At 41.0% G+C, this 20288-nt stretch overlaps 1 protein-coding gene across 1 annotated transcript in view; it reads left to right on the forward strand.

The window, feature by feature from the left end:
• HAPLN4 (hyaluronan and proteoglycan link protein 4) overlaps positions 1-19601 on the forward strand; it is a 30937-nt gene extending 11336 nt beyond the window's left edge. Inside the window, exons 3-5 of the mRNA XM_077475450.1 lie at positions 2864-3226; positions 3328-3630; positions 18243-19601. Coding sequence (XP_077331576.1) covers positions 2864-3226; positions 3328-3630; positions 18243-18601 — 1025 coding nt within the window. The 3' untranslated portion in view covers positions 18602-19601. The remainder of the gene's footprint in view (positions 1-2863; positions 3227-3327; positions 3631-18242) is intronic.
• The last annotated feature ends 687 nt before the right edge of the window (positions 19602-20288 follow it).

Consider the following 20288-nt stretch of genomic DNA (forward strand, 5'->3'; position numbering starts at 1 on the left):
CTTCTAATGAGAATAGAAGCTTAAAATGGAAGTAAACCCATCCATAAAACAGTTTCATTTCTGGCACGTGCTGGAAATGTAACACTCCCATTGGTTGTGCTCTCAACCAAACTGTCAAACCATCCAATGGCTGGTGTCATAACTGATCACATGTGCAGCATCATGGCAGTTGTAGACTAAACAGAGGCAAAGATGGCAGCTTTCTTGGCTTAAAACGATAGGGCAGTTTACTCACACTTTAACAAGACCTGCAAGTACAAGAATGCGCATGTGCATAAGCATGCATGGGCCTCCACACACATGTGTGCACCCACAGATCCTGATGTCCAGTGGCCATGTTTAAACCTGAGGTCTGCCAAGCCTCATTCCTGTATCGTCTTTAGCTCTGGTTCCTGCATGCCGAGTTCCTGAAAATCTGCTAAACTCGAACCTCATACGGGCAGGCAGATACACCCTGACAGGGAGAGACAATGAACTACCAGAGCGCTCAATGGCACCATGGTAGTTTACTGAGAACTACAAGACGACAGCCACAAGGGCTGTTGGTACTTGTAGTTTCCCATTCACAGAATTATTTTTTTTTTTTTTTATAGTGACAGCAAGCTGGGGAGAAGCCTCCCTGCTTGCTGTCACACAGAGGCAGAGCAGACAGCGACTGTGGAGTGGGAACAGATTATATATTCCACCCTAAAAATGGTTGTAACATGTAACATTCCCAAAGGTGAACTTATCCTTTAAGGGACAGTCTTTGATAACTCTCAAAGGTAGCAATGAATTGCTTGATAGCACTCTCTAGTTGGAGCACCTCATGAAAATGTTGAGAAAGTGATGACATGCAATCAACTGTTTTAACCAACAGTTCTTCATTAACAGCCTCAAAATTCTGTTGAATCTTCCAAGTTGGTTCAAGCAAGCGTTTACCTTGTCTGCTTAGTTCCTTATCTAAACAGAATTTTGGTTCTTGCTGTGTATCAGTTTCCACAGAAAATGTAATGTTTTGCTGTGACATTGTCCCGACAATGAAAAATGTCTCTGAGAAATGTATAATGGCTTAGTTGCATGTCTGGACATTGTTTGTTAAAGCGGAGGTCCACCCTAAAGTGGACCTTCCGCTCATTGGAATCCTCCCCCCCTCCGGCGCCACAATTGGCACCTTTCAGGGGGGAGGGGGGTGCAGGTACCTGTACAGTACAGGTATCTGCACCCACTTCTGGGATAGCTCTCTGCGGAAAGGGGCGTAGATTACGCCCCTTTCCGAAAGTCCCCCGCTGCCTGCTGGGAAACACACAGATCCCAGAGGCAGCGGGTCCATCCTTATTGCGCAGCGCGATTCGCACATGCGCAGTAGGGAACCGGGAAATGAAGCCGAAAGGCTCCACTTCCTGATTCCTATACCCAAGATGGCGGCGGCAGCACCCAAGAGACGATCGAGAGATCGGCTTCGGGTGCCGACATCGCGGGTGCGCTGGACAGGTAAGTGTCACTATTTTAAAAGTCAGCAGCTGCAGTATTTGTAGCTGCTGGCTTTTAAAAAAAAAAAAAAACGCGGACTCCCGGCGGACTCCCGCTTTAACACAGCTTTTAGTCTCTGTATGCCCAAAGTCTATATCACATTTTATAATATATTTCAGAGGTATAGATGATTTTTTTGACTGGAGCTAAATGTTTTTTTTTATGACTGTTCTGCCTCTCCAGTCTAAGCACTGCAAGTGTAATCTCTAGTGATCCATTTGTGGTAAAATAGCTCAGCAGTGTTGGAAGACAGTAAGGCCGCGTACACACGGGCGGACTGTTCGCCCAACCTTGTCCGCTGAACAGTGTTTGGGCGGACAGTCCGCTCGTGTGTGGGCTTTCAGCGGACAGTTTCAGCGGACAGTTTGACGAACAAGGTTTTACGGAATTTCCGAAAAACTGTCCGCTGAAACCTTATTTCAGCGAACAGTCCGCCCGTGTGTAGGCTTGTTCGTCAAACTAAGTTCCGCGCATGCTCAGAAAGGATTTACACGCCGAAAGTTATAATGCAGTGTATAGGACGTCGTATTTTTCGTCCCGTCGTACGTGCCGTTCACGTCATCGCGCACGGTTTCAGCAAACTGTTCGTTCGTCGTGTGTGGCCATGTCCGTCCATGCTAATTTTGAGCGGACTCTTTGCCGAAACTGTTTGACGAACAAGGTTGGGCGAACAGTCTGCGCGTGTGTACGCGGCCTAACTCAATCCAAATAACATCTTGCAAATCACAGAAAGATTTAATAAAAAACCTGTGCAGATCTTCCCAAATGAACATCAGATAGGTCATACAAAGTGTTTTTAGCTTCAGCAAGGTGCTCAGAGCAGAAATTAAAGACACACTGAATAGAGGGTGGAACTAGCTATACAAAGCATTTCCTAGCTAACGAGTGAGGAAGGGACAAAATTATTTAAAGGTAAACAAACAACAACACACGTGTAACAGGATGAAGGTTGTGCTATATCGCTCTTTCATAAAATGAGTTGGCCAATGCATCTAGCTAATATCATATCTCGACAGCTGTTGAAACTTCACTGGATTATAAAGTACAAGTAACCCTCTACAAAGGAGACATGACTTGCTGGTAAATACAATGTTTACACAATAGGCCTTTAAGTGATTATCCCATCGACTGGGGATTTTAATGTGATAACTTAGATAGCCCAAAACATTATAGAGAATGTTGTTTCAATCTGCATAGCCTTATTATCAGAAAAGTACTTCCAAAAACAAGACAAAGGGAAGAATTTAGGATGACATATGTTGATTTGATTCTTTCTTGAGTTTATTTTAGTCATGAGTTTTTCTCTTTTTTTTCTATGTTCCCTTTGATGAACTGTAACTCCTATGGTCAGAGGACGAAACTGGTGAAGTCATTGTACAAACAGCACCAGGTATGGTGACCACACATCGTGGTGGCACCATAATCCTTCCTTGTCGTTATCATTATGAGCATTCTGGAGAGGAGCCCGCATCAATACGCATAAAATGGTCCAAGATTGATGAGCCTGCATCCTTCACTGATGTGTTTGTAGCTCTGGGAAAGGAAATGAGGGACTTTGGCCCATACAAGAACCGTGTTTCTCTTCAAGAACATGATGCAGGGGATGCCTCACTGATCATCCGCAATATTACCTTGGCAGATTATGGGAAATATGAGTGTGAAGTAACCAATGAGTTAGAAGATGACACTGGTACAGTCAAACTTGACTTAGAAGGTATAATATTTCACATTCTGCATCCTTTTTAAACTACTTGCAATTTTTTAATGGAAAAAAAAGCAAAATTTATTGTTTATAATTTGTTATGTTCCATTCAGGAGTGATCTTTCCTTATTATCCACGCATAGGACGTTATCACATGAACTTTCACGAAGCTCAGCAGGCCTGCAAGCAGCAGGATGGTATCCTTGCTTCTTATGACCAGCTTCATGAAGCTTGGCTGAATGGCCTTGACTGGTGCAATGCTGGTTGGTTGCAAGATGGATCTGTGCAATACCCAATCTCCAAACCACGGGAAGAATGTGGAAAAAAAGAAACCCCTACTGGAGTAAGGAACTATGGATACCGGCATAAGGAGGATGAGCGTTATGATGCCTTCTGTTTTACGTCCAATCTCAATGGTATAGTGAGTCTCTCAGCAAAATAGTTATGTCTATGTTAAGTAAAAATGTCACCTTCCTATGTTTTTCTGACAAAGTAAGGTAGAAGAGCAGGAATACTGAAACTTTTATCCCTCTATAGGCTTTTGGATTAGCCATCTCTGTATAGTGTTAAAATATTTGGTATTGCCATCCTGATAAAGAATACTAACCTTCTGTATGCAGCCATAAATGTACAGAATACTCATGCTTTAGCACATCCCAGGGCCTCAATGTGCAGCAGAATTGTTTAGTAACCAGCCACCAGTGTGAAAGTAGCATTGCAGCAAATGAGTGAATTAGTGTTGCCTATTGTTTAGGAGGCATATAAACTGACCATCAAGGATGGAGGTCACCATCTTTTTTCTAGTGTGCACATTTTTGAATTTTTGCTGCATACAGTTAAACCCATGAGTAGGCTGTCAGACCCAATGTAACAATTACATTTCCATTTCTAGACCAGTAGTTGATATTGGCTCTATAAAGCCCCATACACACTATCAGATTTTCTGCAAATGTTTTTCCTTCAGATTTACCAAAACCATGTAGTGCAAGGACCTGCCTGATTGCATACAAATTGAAACTCCTAAGGTCTGACCTCATATTATATGGTTTTGGTAAACCTGAAGGAAAAAATCAGCAGAAAATCTGATAGTATGTATGGGACTAATGCCTCGTACACACGGTCAGATTTTCTTACTGGAAATGTTCGATGTGAGCTTGTTGTCGGAAATTCTGACCGTGTGTATGCTCCATCGGACATTTGCTGTCGGGAATTTCCAACAACAAATGTTTTGAGAGCAGGTTCTCAAATTTTCCGACATAAAAACGTTGTCGGAAATTCCGAGCATGTGCACACAAGTCTGAGGCACAAAATTCCACGCATGCTCAGAATCAAGTACGAGACGGAAGCGTTCGGTCTGGTAAAACTAGCGCTCGTAATGGAAATAGCTCATTCGTCACGCTGCAAATTGTTTAATCTTTCAGTGCAGCGCATTCTCTTCTTCTTTATAATGCTAGAATAATGCAGTTGCTTTGCTGCTGATATTCTATTGCTGATAATATTTTTCATTATAGTGAGTCAAGTTACCACATCACCATTATTATCTTGTTTCTGTTTAACCTCAAAGTGCTTGGTTGGTGTTGGTGTACCTTGTTAATTTGACATTGTATTTTTGAAATGTACCTGCCTACTCACAAGCAAGCTGTCCTTTTTTTAACTAAAACACATAGCCAAGTATTTGTAAAAAAAAAATAGTAATTTATTAGGTGTCATAAGAAACTAAAGAGGAAGGCAACGGTGGATAAACTGTTGAAATTGGCAAAGCCTTTGTACCCCAGGGCAGACATCAATTATTGGTAGCCTGAGGAGTTCATTTAATAGGGAGCACAATCTGGTCCAGGAGGAGAGAACGGGAACAGCAGCAGATGACATATATATCCCCCAGCTGTGGTCTTACAACAGCCTGCGTTTTTTACCAGACCAGACCGAACCCAAGCCATCACTCCCTTGACTTCCTTCCAAGCTTCCTTCTAGGCTGTGGCTGTGGTGTTGGAGTTGTTGCAGGAGGTGGAGGAGGAGTATGGTCGAACTCACATACATGACTTTTATTGGTGAGTTGGCCCCTCACCTCCTTATTTAGGGCCTGAAATATGACCTTCTCACTGGCTGTCATACAGCCAAAGGCCTCCTGGACATTAGGGGTGGTTCTGAGGACCGCAATAGCCTGCTGAAACAAACCAAGCGCACGTTCCTCCCCTTCCTGGGCCTTTTTGTTGGAAGGCGGAGGGGAGGAACCTGTGATTCGGTCAGGCTACTGGGCACGGCCACCTCCTGGCTGCCACTTTCCTCCACCACCTCCTGACTGCCACTTTACGCGGCCACCTACTGGCTGCCACTTTCTATGGCCTCCTCCTAGCTGAGACTTTCCTGTGAATGAAAATGGGACATAGTTTTAGTTTTTTTGGTCATCAATCACACACAATTTAGACCTCATGACTGTTGCAAATTGAATGTTAACAAATAGAAAAGACTATAATTCTGACCCCAGCTTTTTTCATTCTTGTCCCAATCATTTTTGACTACTGTTGTCTATTGATATGGAAACCACTTTGTTAAATCAGAAATTAGTGATCAATAATAGCATCTAGATAATATCATTAAAATTTTGACCAGAAATATGTTGAACAATGCTATACCTGGCTCAAGCTGGGCTCCTCCACATCTTCTTCCTGGGTGGAAGGCCCAGGTTGTACATCGGAAGCCTCATCTGAGGTGAAAGGAAGAGTGGAAGGAAGTGTAGATAGTGATGGCCTGGGTTCACTCTGGTCTGACAAAAACACAGTCTGTCATAGTACCACAGTCTGGGGACATAAATGTCATCTGTTGCTGCTCCTGATCTCATGGAATCCTGGACCTTTTTGCGCTCATTATTATATGTGCTCCTCATATCCAAACAAAAGAACTCGCTGCTCCAGGTGAGACAGGAAGCCTAATGATATCACAGGTGCCCACCTCGGCTCGCCTCCGCATACGATCAACACTGAAGAAATGGCTGTAAAATTGTTATCTAATAAAGAACATCCCTAGTGTTACAGACAGCACAAATGGTAGACACGTTTCACACACTAACAGGTGCGCTTATTCATTACTGAATTCATTAATGAATAATCGCACCTGTTAGTGTGTGAAACGTTTCTACCATTTGTACTCTCTGTAACACTTGGGATGTTCTTTATTAAATAAGAATTTTGATGGATCTTGGAGTGCAGCCATTTCTTCAGTGTTGATATGTGCTCCTCAGGCCACTAATTTTGCACTTCATAAGTGCTGTCTACTGTGGGAATCACCGGCTTCACCAATTCCAACAGTTGATCCAGCACTGCCTTTCTCTTTATTTTGTTGTTATACGATTGGTGTTTCACTTGCCACAGACAGAGTAGCTCTCTGTACTTATCAATGAAGTTGGGGAGGAAGTCATGGTCATTAAATGTATCCCTTTTATCTGCAAGACACAACACAAGACAAACCCTAATGTCAGGCTAAACTCTCCTAATCTTGTCCCAATATAGGCCTCAATCTATAAAAGCAGTATAAGCCCCTAACCACTGATGCCCCAAGTTAAAATGGTACCTTTGTTTGCACGATCGGCAGTTACGCTACTCCGTCCTCTGGTCACAGATCATACGTACGATGCACGCGTGTTAGGCTTTATCTGCACATCTGAAACTCCGACCTGACCTTCTTTCTAGTATATCCCCCGCCCCTTCTCTTTCGGTGCAGTGGGAGAGCACATGGTGGAGAGACAACAGGTGCATAATAATATCAGCGATGAGGAGGACGACAAAAGCCCGGAGCCACACAGGTCCTGATCCAGGAGGAGATTTAAGGCCTCAAATATGCCCTTTGTAGAGTTGGGGGAGATGGTGGACATCTTGAAGAGGGCCGACTATGATGGGAAGTATGGACCGTACAGCAACCCAAATGTGAGAAAGGCCAAGATCATCAGTAAAGTTGTGAGAAGTCTGCAGAAGAATTTTGGGGTACGGCGATCCAAGGAGCAATTGAGGAAATGCTGGTCAGACCTCAAATTGAGGGAGCATAATCAGTACAGAAGGATCAAGAGAGTGCTGCAAAAAAAGTAAGTATTTGTTGTGTGTTCCAATTATTATTACTTGCCTGTACTTCCATGTGCTTTTGTTTACTGTTGTACATTTTAAAATGGCGTGGGGACAGTAATCATTCATAGTAAACAACGTTCGTTCGATCGTCCGTAGTAAACATTGTTCATTTGACCACTAATACAATGTTTTAGGCAGATGCAGGTTAACTACATTTGTTCAGGCCTATTTGTATGAAAAGAAGCTTAGTACATTGTTGTCTAGATGTGTTTGTAACTATAATGAAATGCAAACTTGATTCAGTGTAAGGAGAGGACACTAAGCAGCTGTTTACACATCTGGATGCAGGAGCACTAGTGTGGGACACCAGAACAACCTTTTTAAGGTGTCCCTTGCAGGTGCTCCAGTGGATAATAGGGGTCTCTCCATCTGTGAAACTTTAATAACAAAACAGGTAAGCATTCCAGCTTTAGAAAGCTTGGAAATCTGCCAAATCAGACAATTGTATGACACTTCCAAGCAATGTTTCATATTCCTTTATCTTGTCTCAAATATCTGTGTGCTAATTATACCTTACTTTTTATTCACATAGGGGAGAAAGGACTCGAGACATCTGAGGATACCAAGAACACCACACCTTCTCACGGAGAGGAAATCCCCACACACCCTGAAGAAGATGTGAAGGGCGAGGTTCAGGAATTTGGCAAAATAGTGACCACAACAGGCCAGTGTCTGAGACCACAGCTTCAGGTAATAGATGTACTGTATGTATGCATATTTATAATGCATGGGGGGTTATTAACGAAAGGTAAATCCACTTTGCACTGCAAGTGCACTTGTAAGTGCACTAAAAGTGCCCCTGGAAGTGCAGTCGCTCTAGATCTGAGGGGAAGCTCTGCTGATTTTATCATCCAAATGTGTGCAAGCTAAAGTGCTGTTTTTTATTTTCCTTGCAAGTCCCCCTTAGATCTACAGCGAATGAACTTCCAAGTGCACTTGCAGTGCACTTGTAGTGCAAAGTGGATTTGCCTTTCATAAATAACCCCAATGGTGTGTTTTTTTATTGTTAGGTGATGTGGATGTTGTGGAAGAAGAAACTAATTTCACCAGTGCAAGTGCACAGATCCTCATCGGGGAAATCATGGTGTGCAATCGGGAATTAGAAAAGATAAAGGAAAACAATGATGTTGAAAAAAGACTCAACAACATCATTGATGTTTTAGGCAGAAAATAAAACACTCACAAATTTTTACATTTTGTTGTTATATTTTTTCATTTAAAAAAGTTTTAAAGTAATTTGAAAGCCAAATTTTGAAGATGCACACAATGTGTCAACATGTGCTATCTTCCATCACGGAATATCAATGTACACGTTTTTTGGGTGCAACCCTTTCCTCACAACTAAAGTAGATGAGAGGAAGGGGTTGCACCCCTGAAACACATCCATTGATCCCTCATGATGGGAGCTAGCACATGTTGACATTAGGCATGGGATCAAATCCACATTTTCATTCCGAATTTGTGTGCATCTTCAAAATTTGGCTTATACAGGGGTGACATCACCCCATCTGATGAAGGCAAGATCAACACAGTTATGACATACTAATGTCCCATATGGCCTTCAATTTATCCAAGTTGAACTTTGTAAGTTCCTGAGTTGTGTATTGTTTTATGGTTTTAAACATGCCTGTTTAACCAAAAAAATATATTTCTACTGTCAAACATAAAAATGTTATACACCAAAGATGTTGGTTTGTTAAAAAAACCTTTTCTAATGTGCATGTGAATGTGCATGGAGTAACATGTTTTATACTCAACAATGTGTGGCTTCTTCTTTCTATGCTCAATACCAGTTTTTGGAGTAAATTGGTGTAGTTTACAGTGACAATGGGGGTATTTACTTAAGGCAATCCACTTTGCACTACAAGTGCAGTTTCAGTGCACTTTCAAGTGCACTTGTAGTGCAAAGTGTATTTGCCTTTAGTAAAACCCCCACATGCTTTAAAATTTGCCCCAATCACGCCACTTTAGAGACTCAAAGCAATTAATTAATGGAGCTGAAAAGGATGATTATTGTTATCATTAATGCATTATATACAACAAAAACAATATGTGTGTAGCAGACCCACAGCATAATAGTTAGCTGAAGAAGAGATTGTCACCTCATGTGTCTAATAAATTACGTTTGCACTATTGAAGAAAATGGCCAAAAAAAAAGCCATTGGAGAACCTAGGAGACAGCTAAAAGAAACACAAGCAGTAAATAAAATGAAATATGAGTTCAGTTTATACCAAAAAAAATTACTTAAAAAAAGTTTCACACATTGTCTGGCATATCACTGGCCCCCCTACCCTCAATGCACTCGACATACTTCTGTCTAACTTTGCGGGCACTTTGGGGGAGCAAGCCAGGACGAACATGTTCAAGTGTCGTCAGATTTGTATTTTGAAATCCGGCCTCAGCCCCAACTGAGGCCACATAGTTTGTTGCATTTTTTCTGAGGTAATTGTGGAGAATGCAGCAGGCAAGTACAATATGGTTAATGTTATATTCCACCATGTGTATTTTTGGCAGAAATTGACGGAACCGGCTGGCCATTATTCTGAACGCATTCTCCACGACTCTTCTGGCTCTGTCTAGCCGGTAGTTAAAAACCCTCTGCTCTGAGGTGAGGGTCCTCATGGGGAACGGCTGCATCAGGTGATCACCCAGCCCAAATGCTTCATCAGTGACGAACACAAACGGAAGGCCATCCACATTGTCTTCCGCAGGTGACAAGCCCAAGCTGCCATTCTGGAGCCATCTGTAGAACTCCATCTGGGTGAGGACTCCACCATCCGACATCCGGCCATTTTTCCCCACGTCCATATACAATAACTTGTATGTCGCTGACACCACCACCAACATCACAATACTATTAAACCCCTTATAGTTATAATAGTATGATCCCGAGTTGGGGGGTGGGACGATGTGGACATGCTTCCCATCTATTGCCCCTCCACAGTTAGGAAAGTCCCACTGCTGAGCAAACTGGGATGCCACAGTCTGCCATTCCTGTGGGTTTGAAGGAAACTGTGGAGTCAAACGAGAAAATTTATTTTTGTAATTTTGCACATAACATTGCAAGCAGATTAGACACAAACATTCTTGGCCAGCATAAGTATAACATTTATTGAAATAAGTATTTAAAGACAAAAGTATAAGGTCCACTTATCAGATTCCTCACCCCCTCTGATGGCTCATTGTAAACATTTTAGAAGGGGGAGATGTTTTGGACAGGTAACCCTCTCCACTTCATTGAGAACTGAATGCATAAATAATGTTTTACTTTGGCCAGCCCCTCCTTACTTACACTATTGGCAGCCCACTGGACAGGTAAGAAGTGTCATAATACAAAAATATGAATACACACTGTCCTAATTGAAGCACATTTTTACATTCTGCAATTACCTAACAAGATAATAGGAGAACAAAACTTTAAACAGTACCATTTGAAAGTATTCAGGCAGGCCCTTGCACTACATGCTTTGGTGAATTCATCCATAAATCTGAGCACAAAAGAGGTAGGTATAGTGTGTATGGATTTGGCAAAGTCAGCAGATAGAGTATTGGTATCGTTTGACTTAGCGGTTGGAGGGTTCCAAATGAGTCCCCCCCCCCCCGCCCAAAAAAAAAGCCTCTTGCACTCTGCCTGAATTTAAGGACAAAAATAAAATTTTAACACATTTTAGGGGGTGTTTAGGGTAAGCACTAATAAGGATAAAGAGGACATTCACAGTATATTACAATCATGGTAATTAGGGAATGATGAAATAAATACAATACATTAACACCCATTAAATACATAGAATGTGAAATGTGAAACTTACCCTAATATACTCCTTCTGCAGGACCTGAATGATGGCAGAACAGGTCCCTGAAATAATGATTCCCAGAGCCTGGGGGGAGATGCCTGTCGAGAACTTGATGTCCTGCAGATTTCTCCCCGTTGCCAAGTACGCAAGGTGATGACTAGCCTTTGTTCTGGAGTGATGGCTTGCCACATGCAAGTGTTCTGCTTCGTAATATAAGGGGACAGCAAAGCCAACAAACGGTGAAAAACAGGGTCCATCATCTGAAGATAATTCCTGAAATCATCAGGATTATTCTCACGGATCTCCCGCAACAAAGGCATGTGACAGAATTGGTCATGCTGGAGCAACCAATTCTTCGTCCATGAACTCCTTCCCGCACTCCAACACCAAGCCCCTGCACAACACGAACTCTACGATGAGTATGTACTCGCAACGTGGCTGGAAAATGGTCGGCTGGTCAGAACGAACTAACAGAATGCAAAAGAAAATCAGAAAGGCCTGAGAAGAATGATCTGAAAATCAGAAACGAGTGGAAAAGAATGCAATGTAAAACAGATACGAATCCACAAGCACAAACTGAAGAGCAGTAATGAACTGAAAAGCACGAGGCTGAAAAGCATGAATCGTCTCTCACCAAACTTATACTAACACGAGATAAACATGAGATTAGCAGAAGGAGCCCAAAGGGTGGCACACTTCTTATTGAACTTCCTTTTTATAGTGCTGTCGTACGCGTTGTACGTCATCGCGTTCTTGGCGATTGGAATTTGTTTGACCATGTGTATGAAAGATATGTTTGAGCCAACATCCGTCAGAAAAAAATGCACAGTTTTGTTGTCGGAATGTCCGATCGCGTGTACAGGGCATAACTGCTAACAGTAAGTGGGTTGGCACCTCAGAGTCTTGAGTGTGCCCATTGCTTGCACTCTTGGGTTAATGACCTAAACTTTTGTTTCAATCCTTGTTGAAACTAGAAAAACTGATGGGCACCTACTACTACTACTACACCTACTACAACTACTAGAAAAGATCTGACATCTTTAGACTGCTCTCTATGGAAATAAGGAAAAAATAGAATGTCCAAATCTTGTACAGGTTTAATAATGGGCAATGTGTATTGTTTTCCATATCTGTTATTACAATGTATAACTAAATATAATACACTTTCCAAATTAAGCTAGTATATTCATTTATTAGAAATATTTTTTTACATATGCATGGATATAAACATGTTCTGTTACAGCATTTGAAACACAGTTTTGAGAAATAAAATTTGTAAGGAGATAAAAGTAGAAGAGAAAGGAATAAAACATTTTTATCAACAAGAAAGGAAAAGCCAGTTTTGTTAGTTGGTTGTAGCAATGCTCACAGTACTGCTTGTCTAATATACAGTATACAACTTTTTTTTGTTACAACAATGATGACAATCTCTTCTGTTAAAAGACTCAATAAAAACATGAATTCAAAAATGTAGATCTATTGAGGAATGTTTGTGCGTTTGGACTTTTGTACGTCAGAATTGTGTACAAAAATTTGGAAAATTTGAGAACCTGTTCTCAAACAGTTGTTGTTGGAAATTCCGACAGCAAATGTCCGATGGAGCATACACACGGTCGGAATTTCTGTCAACAAGCTCATATTGAATATTTGTTGTCGTAAAATCCTATTGTGTGTACGGCCCATTACACTCTATCTTGTGTAGGGTGCATATGTAGAGATATAGAACAAAAAGAGGTGTTCATTGTAGATTGGGCGTACCATCATCCCTATATTTGTATATAGTTAAAGTGGTTGTAAAGGCAGACGTTTTTTTTTATCTTAATGCATCAATGCATTAAGATAAAAATGCATCTATGCATTAAGATAAAAGGCTGTCTGTGTGCAGAAGCCCCTCTAACACTTAACTGAGGTCCCTCTCTGTCCAGCGTTGTCCACGAGTGTCTCAGTCATCCGAGATTCTCCCTCCTCAATCAAAGACAGCTAGCCAATCAGGAGAGCGAGGGGGCGGGCTGGGTCAGGGCTCCGTGTCTGAATGGACAAAGGGAGCTGGGACTCGGCTCAGGTGCCCCCATAGCAAGCTCCCTGCTTGGGGGGGGGCACTCGACAGGAGGGAGGGGCCAGGATTACAGAGGGACCCGAGAAGAGGAAGAGCAGGGCTGCTCTGTGCAAAACCACTGCAACAGAGCAGGTAAGTATAACATGTTTTTTTTTTTATAGGAAAAATAACGAGACTTTACAATCACTAAAGAAATTTGTATCCCCTGAGACTATAAGGATAACCACTAATTTCCCTATGACAATAAAAACATAGGTTTTATGTCAAATAATTATTAAAAAACAACAATAAAATATTTGCGGTTTACAGATGAGATAGTCCTGAATTAGTATGCATATTAACATAACATATTGTCTAAAGCAGTGTATGGTATGAGAAGCATCCAATTCAGTATTTCTTTCTTCAGGGGTGCGTCAAGCCATGACCAATGACATATGACAAACAGGTAGGCTCTTGGTTAAATACTTTGGAGTATATTCATATATGCCATAGCTCCCTGAATCCTAATTAATTACTTTTTCAAAATCAAACTATTCCGGATCAAAGTGTAACAAATGAAAAAACAATATTATAACAGATAAAAAAAATGGGACCAGTTCCAATCAATCTTATACCGCATACACACGGGCGGACTGTATGGCCTACTTAGTCCGTCGAAACACATTTCAGTGGACAGTCCGCTCGTGTGTGGGCTTCAGCTGACTTTTTCAGCGTGCAGTCTGGCGTACTAAGTATTTTGGATTTTTCGAAATTCTGTCCGTCATACTTTGGTTTCAGCGGACAATCCGCTCGTGAGTAGGCTAGTTCGACGGACTAAGAATGGCGCATGCTCAGAAAGGATTTACACGGCGGAAGGGTGCATTGCTGTGTATTGGACTTCCTATTTCTAGTCCCGTCGTACGTGCTGTACACGTCATCGCGCAAGCTTTCGACGGACTGTTTGTGCATCCGTGTGTGGTCAAGTCCATTCATTCGAAAGTATGACGGACTGTCCGTCGGATTGTATGACGGACTAAGTAGGCCATACAGTCCGCCCGTGTGTACGCGGCTTAAGATCCAAATTTCCCTTAAGACACCACATGATAATATAGGTGAAAACATAAACAATTCTTCTTATCCAGTGGACATGTGCTCTTTCCCCAACCCAGGTGAAACATACACTTACCAGATGCAAGTGTTAAGCAAGCATTACAAACACTGTAAACTCCGCTGCTGGATCTCTTCCACTTGTAATCACCTTATAATCTTTACCTATATTATCCTGTGGTGTATTAAGGGAATGTTGGACGTAAGATAGATTGTAACTGGTCCCATTTTTTTTTTTCATCTGTTATAATAATATTTTTTTTCATTGGTTACACTTTGTTACTGAATCATTTGATTTAAAAAAAAATACATAATATATAATTTAAGGAGCTATGTCATATATGAATAATTGTCTCCAAAGTATTTAACCAAGCACCTACCTGTTTGTTTTGATACTGATTTATGAGGTGTATACACAATTTTTGAGTGGGTAGCTGGTTTGCATTTGCATGTCAGAGTTTTAGTATCATCATTCTTCATTGTTTGCATTGTTTTTTTTACATTTTTTGAGGAATTATATAAGGAGGCTCCCTCATTTATGCATTACAATTAGAAGAGAAATTCAAATCAAATCAATAGTTGGTGTGACCACCCTTTTCTTTCAAAATAGCTTAAATTTTTCTAGGTACACTTGCACATAGGTTTTGAAGGAACTTGGCAGGTAGGTTGTTCCAAACATCTTGGAGTACTATCCACAGATCTTTTGTGGATGTAGGCTACCTGAAGTCCTTCTGTGTCTTCATGTAATCCCAGACTCAATGATGTTAAGATCATGGCTCTGTGGGGGGCAAACCATTGCTTCCAGGACTTGTTCTTCTTTACATTGGAGATTGTTCTTAATGACACTGGCTGTATGTTTGGGATCATTGTCCTGCTGCAGAATAAATTTGGGGCAAATCATATGCCTTTCTGATGGTATGGCATGATGGATAAGTACTTCTCAGTATTGATCCTGACCACCTCTCCAACTCAATTTGCAGAAATGCAGCTACAAACTTGCAAGGAACCTCCACCATGCTTCACTGTTGCCTGCAGACACTCATTATTGTAGCGCTCTCCTGCTCTTTGGTGAACACACTGCCTCCTCCTCCAGCCAAATATTAGAAATTTTGACTCATTAGTCCAGAGCACCTGCTGCCATTTTTCTTGCATAGTTGAGTCGCTTAGCCTTGTTTCCACATCAGAGGTATGGCTTTTTGGCTGCAATTCTTCGATGAAGACCACTTCTGGCCAGATTTCCCCAGACGGTAGATGGTGTACCTGGGTCCCACTGGTTTTTGGCAGTTCTGTGCTGATGGCACCGCAGACATCTTCTGATGTTGAAAGGAAATAATCATGACGTGTCTTTCATCTGCTGCATTAGGTTTCCTTTGCTGACCACTGCATCAACAGTCCTCAGTGTCAAAAGAGCTTGAACAGTCCATCTTGAAACCCCAGTCTGCTTTGAAATCTTTGCCTGGGAGAGACCTTGCCTATGCTGTATAACTACCTTGTTTCTTGTTGCTGTGCTCAGTCTTGCTGTGGTGCATGACCTGTGACATGAAACGTTCTTCTACAACCTCACCTTAAAAGCAGAGTTGTCTGTTCTTTATCCAGTTTTAAAGATGAAGTAAACTCTCCCACTCTGATGTTTCTTTTCTTTTAGTCCATTATAATAAGTAATTATCAAACTATAGTCACTATAATTCAGCCCAAATTGCATATTACTTACTGTTTAAAGAAACTTTAAAAAACTTGTTTCCAGGGGTTAGGCAGCACCATCTTAAGTATTGTTTTCTGAGTCCACAGTGGAGTGTATTTCCGCCCTTACATTGAGCACTTCCTGTACTGTTAACCAAGCCTCCTTCTCAATCCAATGTTTCTATGGCAACCCTGCTTCTCTGTTCATAGCTGACTTGTTTTATTTCATAGTATTTACTTGTGCTGATTACCTAGTGTTTGTCTGTGTGAGTCTTATCAGCTTCAGCTAATATGTCTTCAGTAATGCTGTCCCATGCCCTACTTTACATTGCATGTGAGGTCACATGGTGTGTAGGAGGAAGCTCTGAGTGATTATGAAGTCTCCTGGGATATCAGTGTTGTGCCATAGGAAGTCCTGATAACAGATAGATAAGCACATAGAGAATGTGCCGTAAATCAGGGGAGATATGGTAATGCTCAGTGACGTCATTCTAAAGAACAAAAAGGATTACAACAATACTAAGCAAGTAAGGAGATATCTACAATGAGTGTTCATTGGGGTTTTTTATGCTGATTTACATGGGACAAAGTTGTAGGGGAGGGTTTACAACCAATTTAAATGTTCTACATAGCTGTTACTGTTATAGCCAATGACTGTGTTTTAACCTACATATGAAATTGATGATGATTTGCACCTGATTAATATAGTTGGTTATCATACACCTAATTTTGTACAAGTGTACAAAGTCTGCAAGTGGACGATATGATGCTGGTTTAAAGCCAAAGGGTAGTCAAACCAAATATTGATTTGCTTTAGATGTTTCTTCTGTTCACTCACTTTGATAAAAATAGACAAATGAACCACTTCCGGACCGGCCGCCACACATATACTGCAGCCGGCCCGGCTGCACGAAATGACGTACCTGTACATTGTTTCATGCATAAGATACTGTGGGTGGGCTCAATGTCTGCTGGCCATCCAGAATCGCTCCACAGAGAAGCAGAACAGGGATCTGCCTGTGTAAATAAGGCATATCCCCGTTCTGACAGGGAACACCACCAAGCTCGGCTGTTCCTAGTAATCAGGAACAGCAATCTCTGTGTTGTCCCAGTGAGCCCACCCCCCAGACAGTTAGAACACACACTGAGGGAACAAATTAACCTTTTCATTGTCCCTAGTGTTAACCCCTTCCCTGCCAGTTTCATTTATATATTGAACAGTTCATTTTTTTTTCGCACTGATCACTGTATTGGTGTCATTGGTCCCCAAAAAGTGTAACTTAGGGTCAGATATGTTTTTTCATTTATTAAAAGTCAGCAGCTACAAAAAGTGTATCTGCTGACTTTTAATAAACAGACACTTACCTGTCCAAATGTCCAGCGATGCAGCCTCGCTCTTCTCCCCCTCCTCTCTGCGGAGGAGGAGACTGTGGGCACCCAGCTGTGACAGCTTACAGTTTCACGGTCGGGTGCACACTGCACATGCGTGGGTCGTGCTGCATTCTGCTATTGGCCAGGCAATCTTCTGGGACCTGTGACATGTCCCAGAAGATTGCTGGCAGGGAGGGGCCGGATAGGCCAAGAGGAGGAGTTGCCTAGGTGACCAAAAAGAGCAAGGAGGAAGCGGGACAGGGAGTTTCACTAAAAAGAAGGTACACATTCTCCCCCCCAAAAAAATTACATGCCAAATGTGGCATGTAAGGGGACGAGGAGTGCTTAAAGTGGAAGTTCCACTTTTGGGTGGAACTCCGCTTTAATGTATTCCTTGCATTAAGGTAAAAAATGTTTAGGTGTCGTCCTCAACCCCCTTTTACTTACCTGAGCCCTCATTTGATCCAGCACTGTGTACCTCTTCAACTCTTCTCTCCCCTCACTTACTGGTCTTGCTGGCTTTGCTGGGGCACTGCCAGCCATTGGCTCCCAGTGCTGTCAATCAAAGCCAGTGACGAGAGAGTGGGGCCGAGTCCGGCTGTCTGTGTCAATGGACACAGTAGCTGGGTTTGGGTGTGAGCATGCATGAGTGCCCCCATGGGAAGCGGCTTCCCATGGGGGGCACTGGTCAGAGGGGAGGGGCCAGGAGCACCGGCGGGGGACCCGAGAAGAGAAGGCAGGTAAGTTAAATATAGGCATGTTTGTTATTAAAAAAAACAAAAACCTTTACAATCACTTTAAATAAATGGAATCTTTCTTTTTTCGACATTTTGTTTCCATTATTACCCCTTTGTACAAAGTTGTAAGAAATTTAGACATGTTATACTAACATTTAAAATTATTAATTATAGATCTTTCTCCCTAGGTAAAGTTTACTTTCTGAAGACATATCACAAGATGAGCTTCCCAGAGGCCTCAAAGGCCTGTGAAAAAAATGGTGACTCTGTAGCCAAAGTAGGCCAGCTGTATGCTGCCTGGAAGCTGCAGCTTATGGACAGGTGTGAAGCCGGATGGCTTGGTGATGGCAGTGTCCGCTACCCTATCGTGAACCCACGGACAAGGTGTGGAGGTACAGAGCCTGGTGTGAGGAACCTGGGATTTCCTAGTAAAAAGTACAAATTATTTGGGGTCTACTGTTTTAGAGGCAAAGGTGAAAATGAACAGAGTACAGAGAATAAAAAAATTAAAGAGGGAATCGGCAAATGGAAGTCTAACCATGTGTAGGCTGCATGATGATTTGGCATGGCATAAATGAATATACTGGATGCAAAATCCATATGTGCTTAATTTTATCAACATGTACATTGAAAGAAAGCATTTCCTTGAACAGATTATAAATGACCATTATATTTGGCAATGACTGTAGACAGTAAGTGATTAATGGGACGCTGTACAAGAAAAAACTGAAAGGAAATGGAGACCTACAGATAAACGAAAGTGATCACAGGTAATTAGGAAGAAAAGAATGATCCAGAGGAAGTGATGACACACATGCTGTACACAAAGGGACAGAGGTCAGGCTGATATGCTGCAATACAATAGATTATGATGTGAGCTGTCCTTGGTGCTGACTCAGAATCATATTACTGTTCTCTACATAAATGCACTCAATTCTTTATGTAAAATAATAGGAATATCAGTAGGGTCATTTATCCAACATTTCAATGCAGCAGTGCAGCACTAAAGCCATTCATTTTCTTTTAAAGGGAATCAATCCCATTTCTTACATTTATTTTTTAAATAGATATATAAACATTATCAGTTTGATATGAATAACATTGTCATTATGGGTTCATTTTTCATATTTTTCACTTCTGTTTATATTGTATTTATCTATATATATACAAATTGATTACCTTACCTGCACATAAAGTGTATTTGTATTAAATTTATATATATTATTCCTCTGATCTCAGTGCTTTGTCTATGGACAATTCTACCCACAGAGTTTGCACTAGAAATTATGGAAATGTCAATGAACTTGTGGCAGATATGGTTACAAAAGAAATTGCTCTGAGAAAAATGTGGCTTGTTCTTCTGTATACTTTCTGTTCACCAAGAGCACCAGCTGCAATGCCTGAATACAGAAAAAGGGGGCGTAACATGCACATCAGAGTGCTGATTAAGAGCAAACAGGACTTTAATTCAGTCTATAAGAGAAGGTGTGATGTAACCATGTTAAATCCAATTAATTTATGTACTATAATATATATATATATATATATACCGGTATATATATATATATATATATATATATATATATATATATATATATATATATATATATATATATATATATGGATTATTGAGGGCTGTAAATTATTTTTAAGATGAAAATAATTTTGTGGTTTTAAGTGTTTAAGGGTCCAGATTAAAAAAATAGAGTACATATTATCGTAAATATATTTTGGTTACAGATGTGTAATCATAAAAGGGGAATTTTACCTTTGGATCCTCTGGCATACAGCAAGGTGCGTTCCTTAATAGTTGCAGACCTTTATGTTTAATGTTATCAGGAATATTAATGCAAAGAAGCACAATATATAAAAAAAAGTTAATACATTGTATTAAATGAATTCCTAAAAAAAATAAAAAAAAATAAAGGATATCCCCCTTTAATTTAATCAAAAACACATTATAATGAAGTTATAATGAGAACAAAGCACAAACCAGGACACATGCAATGCTGCACAGTACATATAGAAATCAGACACCTACTAGAACTAGAACTACATGATAATGCACACAATTTTGTATTGTTGGGAAGGGATTGTTAATGCATTTTAAGGCTTGGAGAATGCTCAAATGTTAAGGCATTTTCATTTTAGCAGGATTCTGACAATGCTTTCATAGCTATGACATATTTTGGTAACTACTGTTACTTATACCCATTTTGCACAGTATGATTACA

Source organism: Lithobates pipiens, unplaced genomic scaffold (assembly GCF_037356315.1).
Source record: "Lithobates pipiens isolate NorthernLeopardFrog02 unplaced genomic scaffold, aLitPip1_a1.2 Scaffold_13, whole genome shotgun sequence".
Lineage (NCBI taxonomy): Eukaryota > Metazoa > Chordata > Amphibia > Anura > Ranidae > Lithobates > Lithobates pipiens.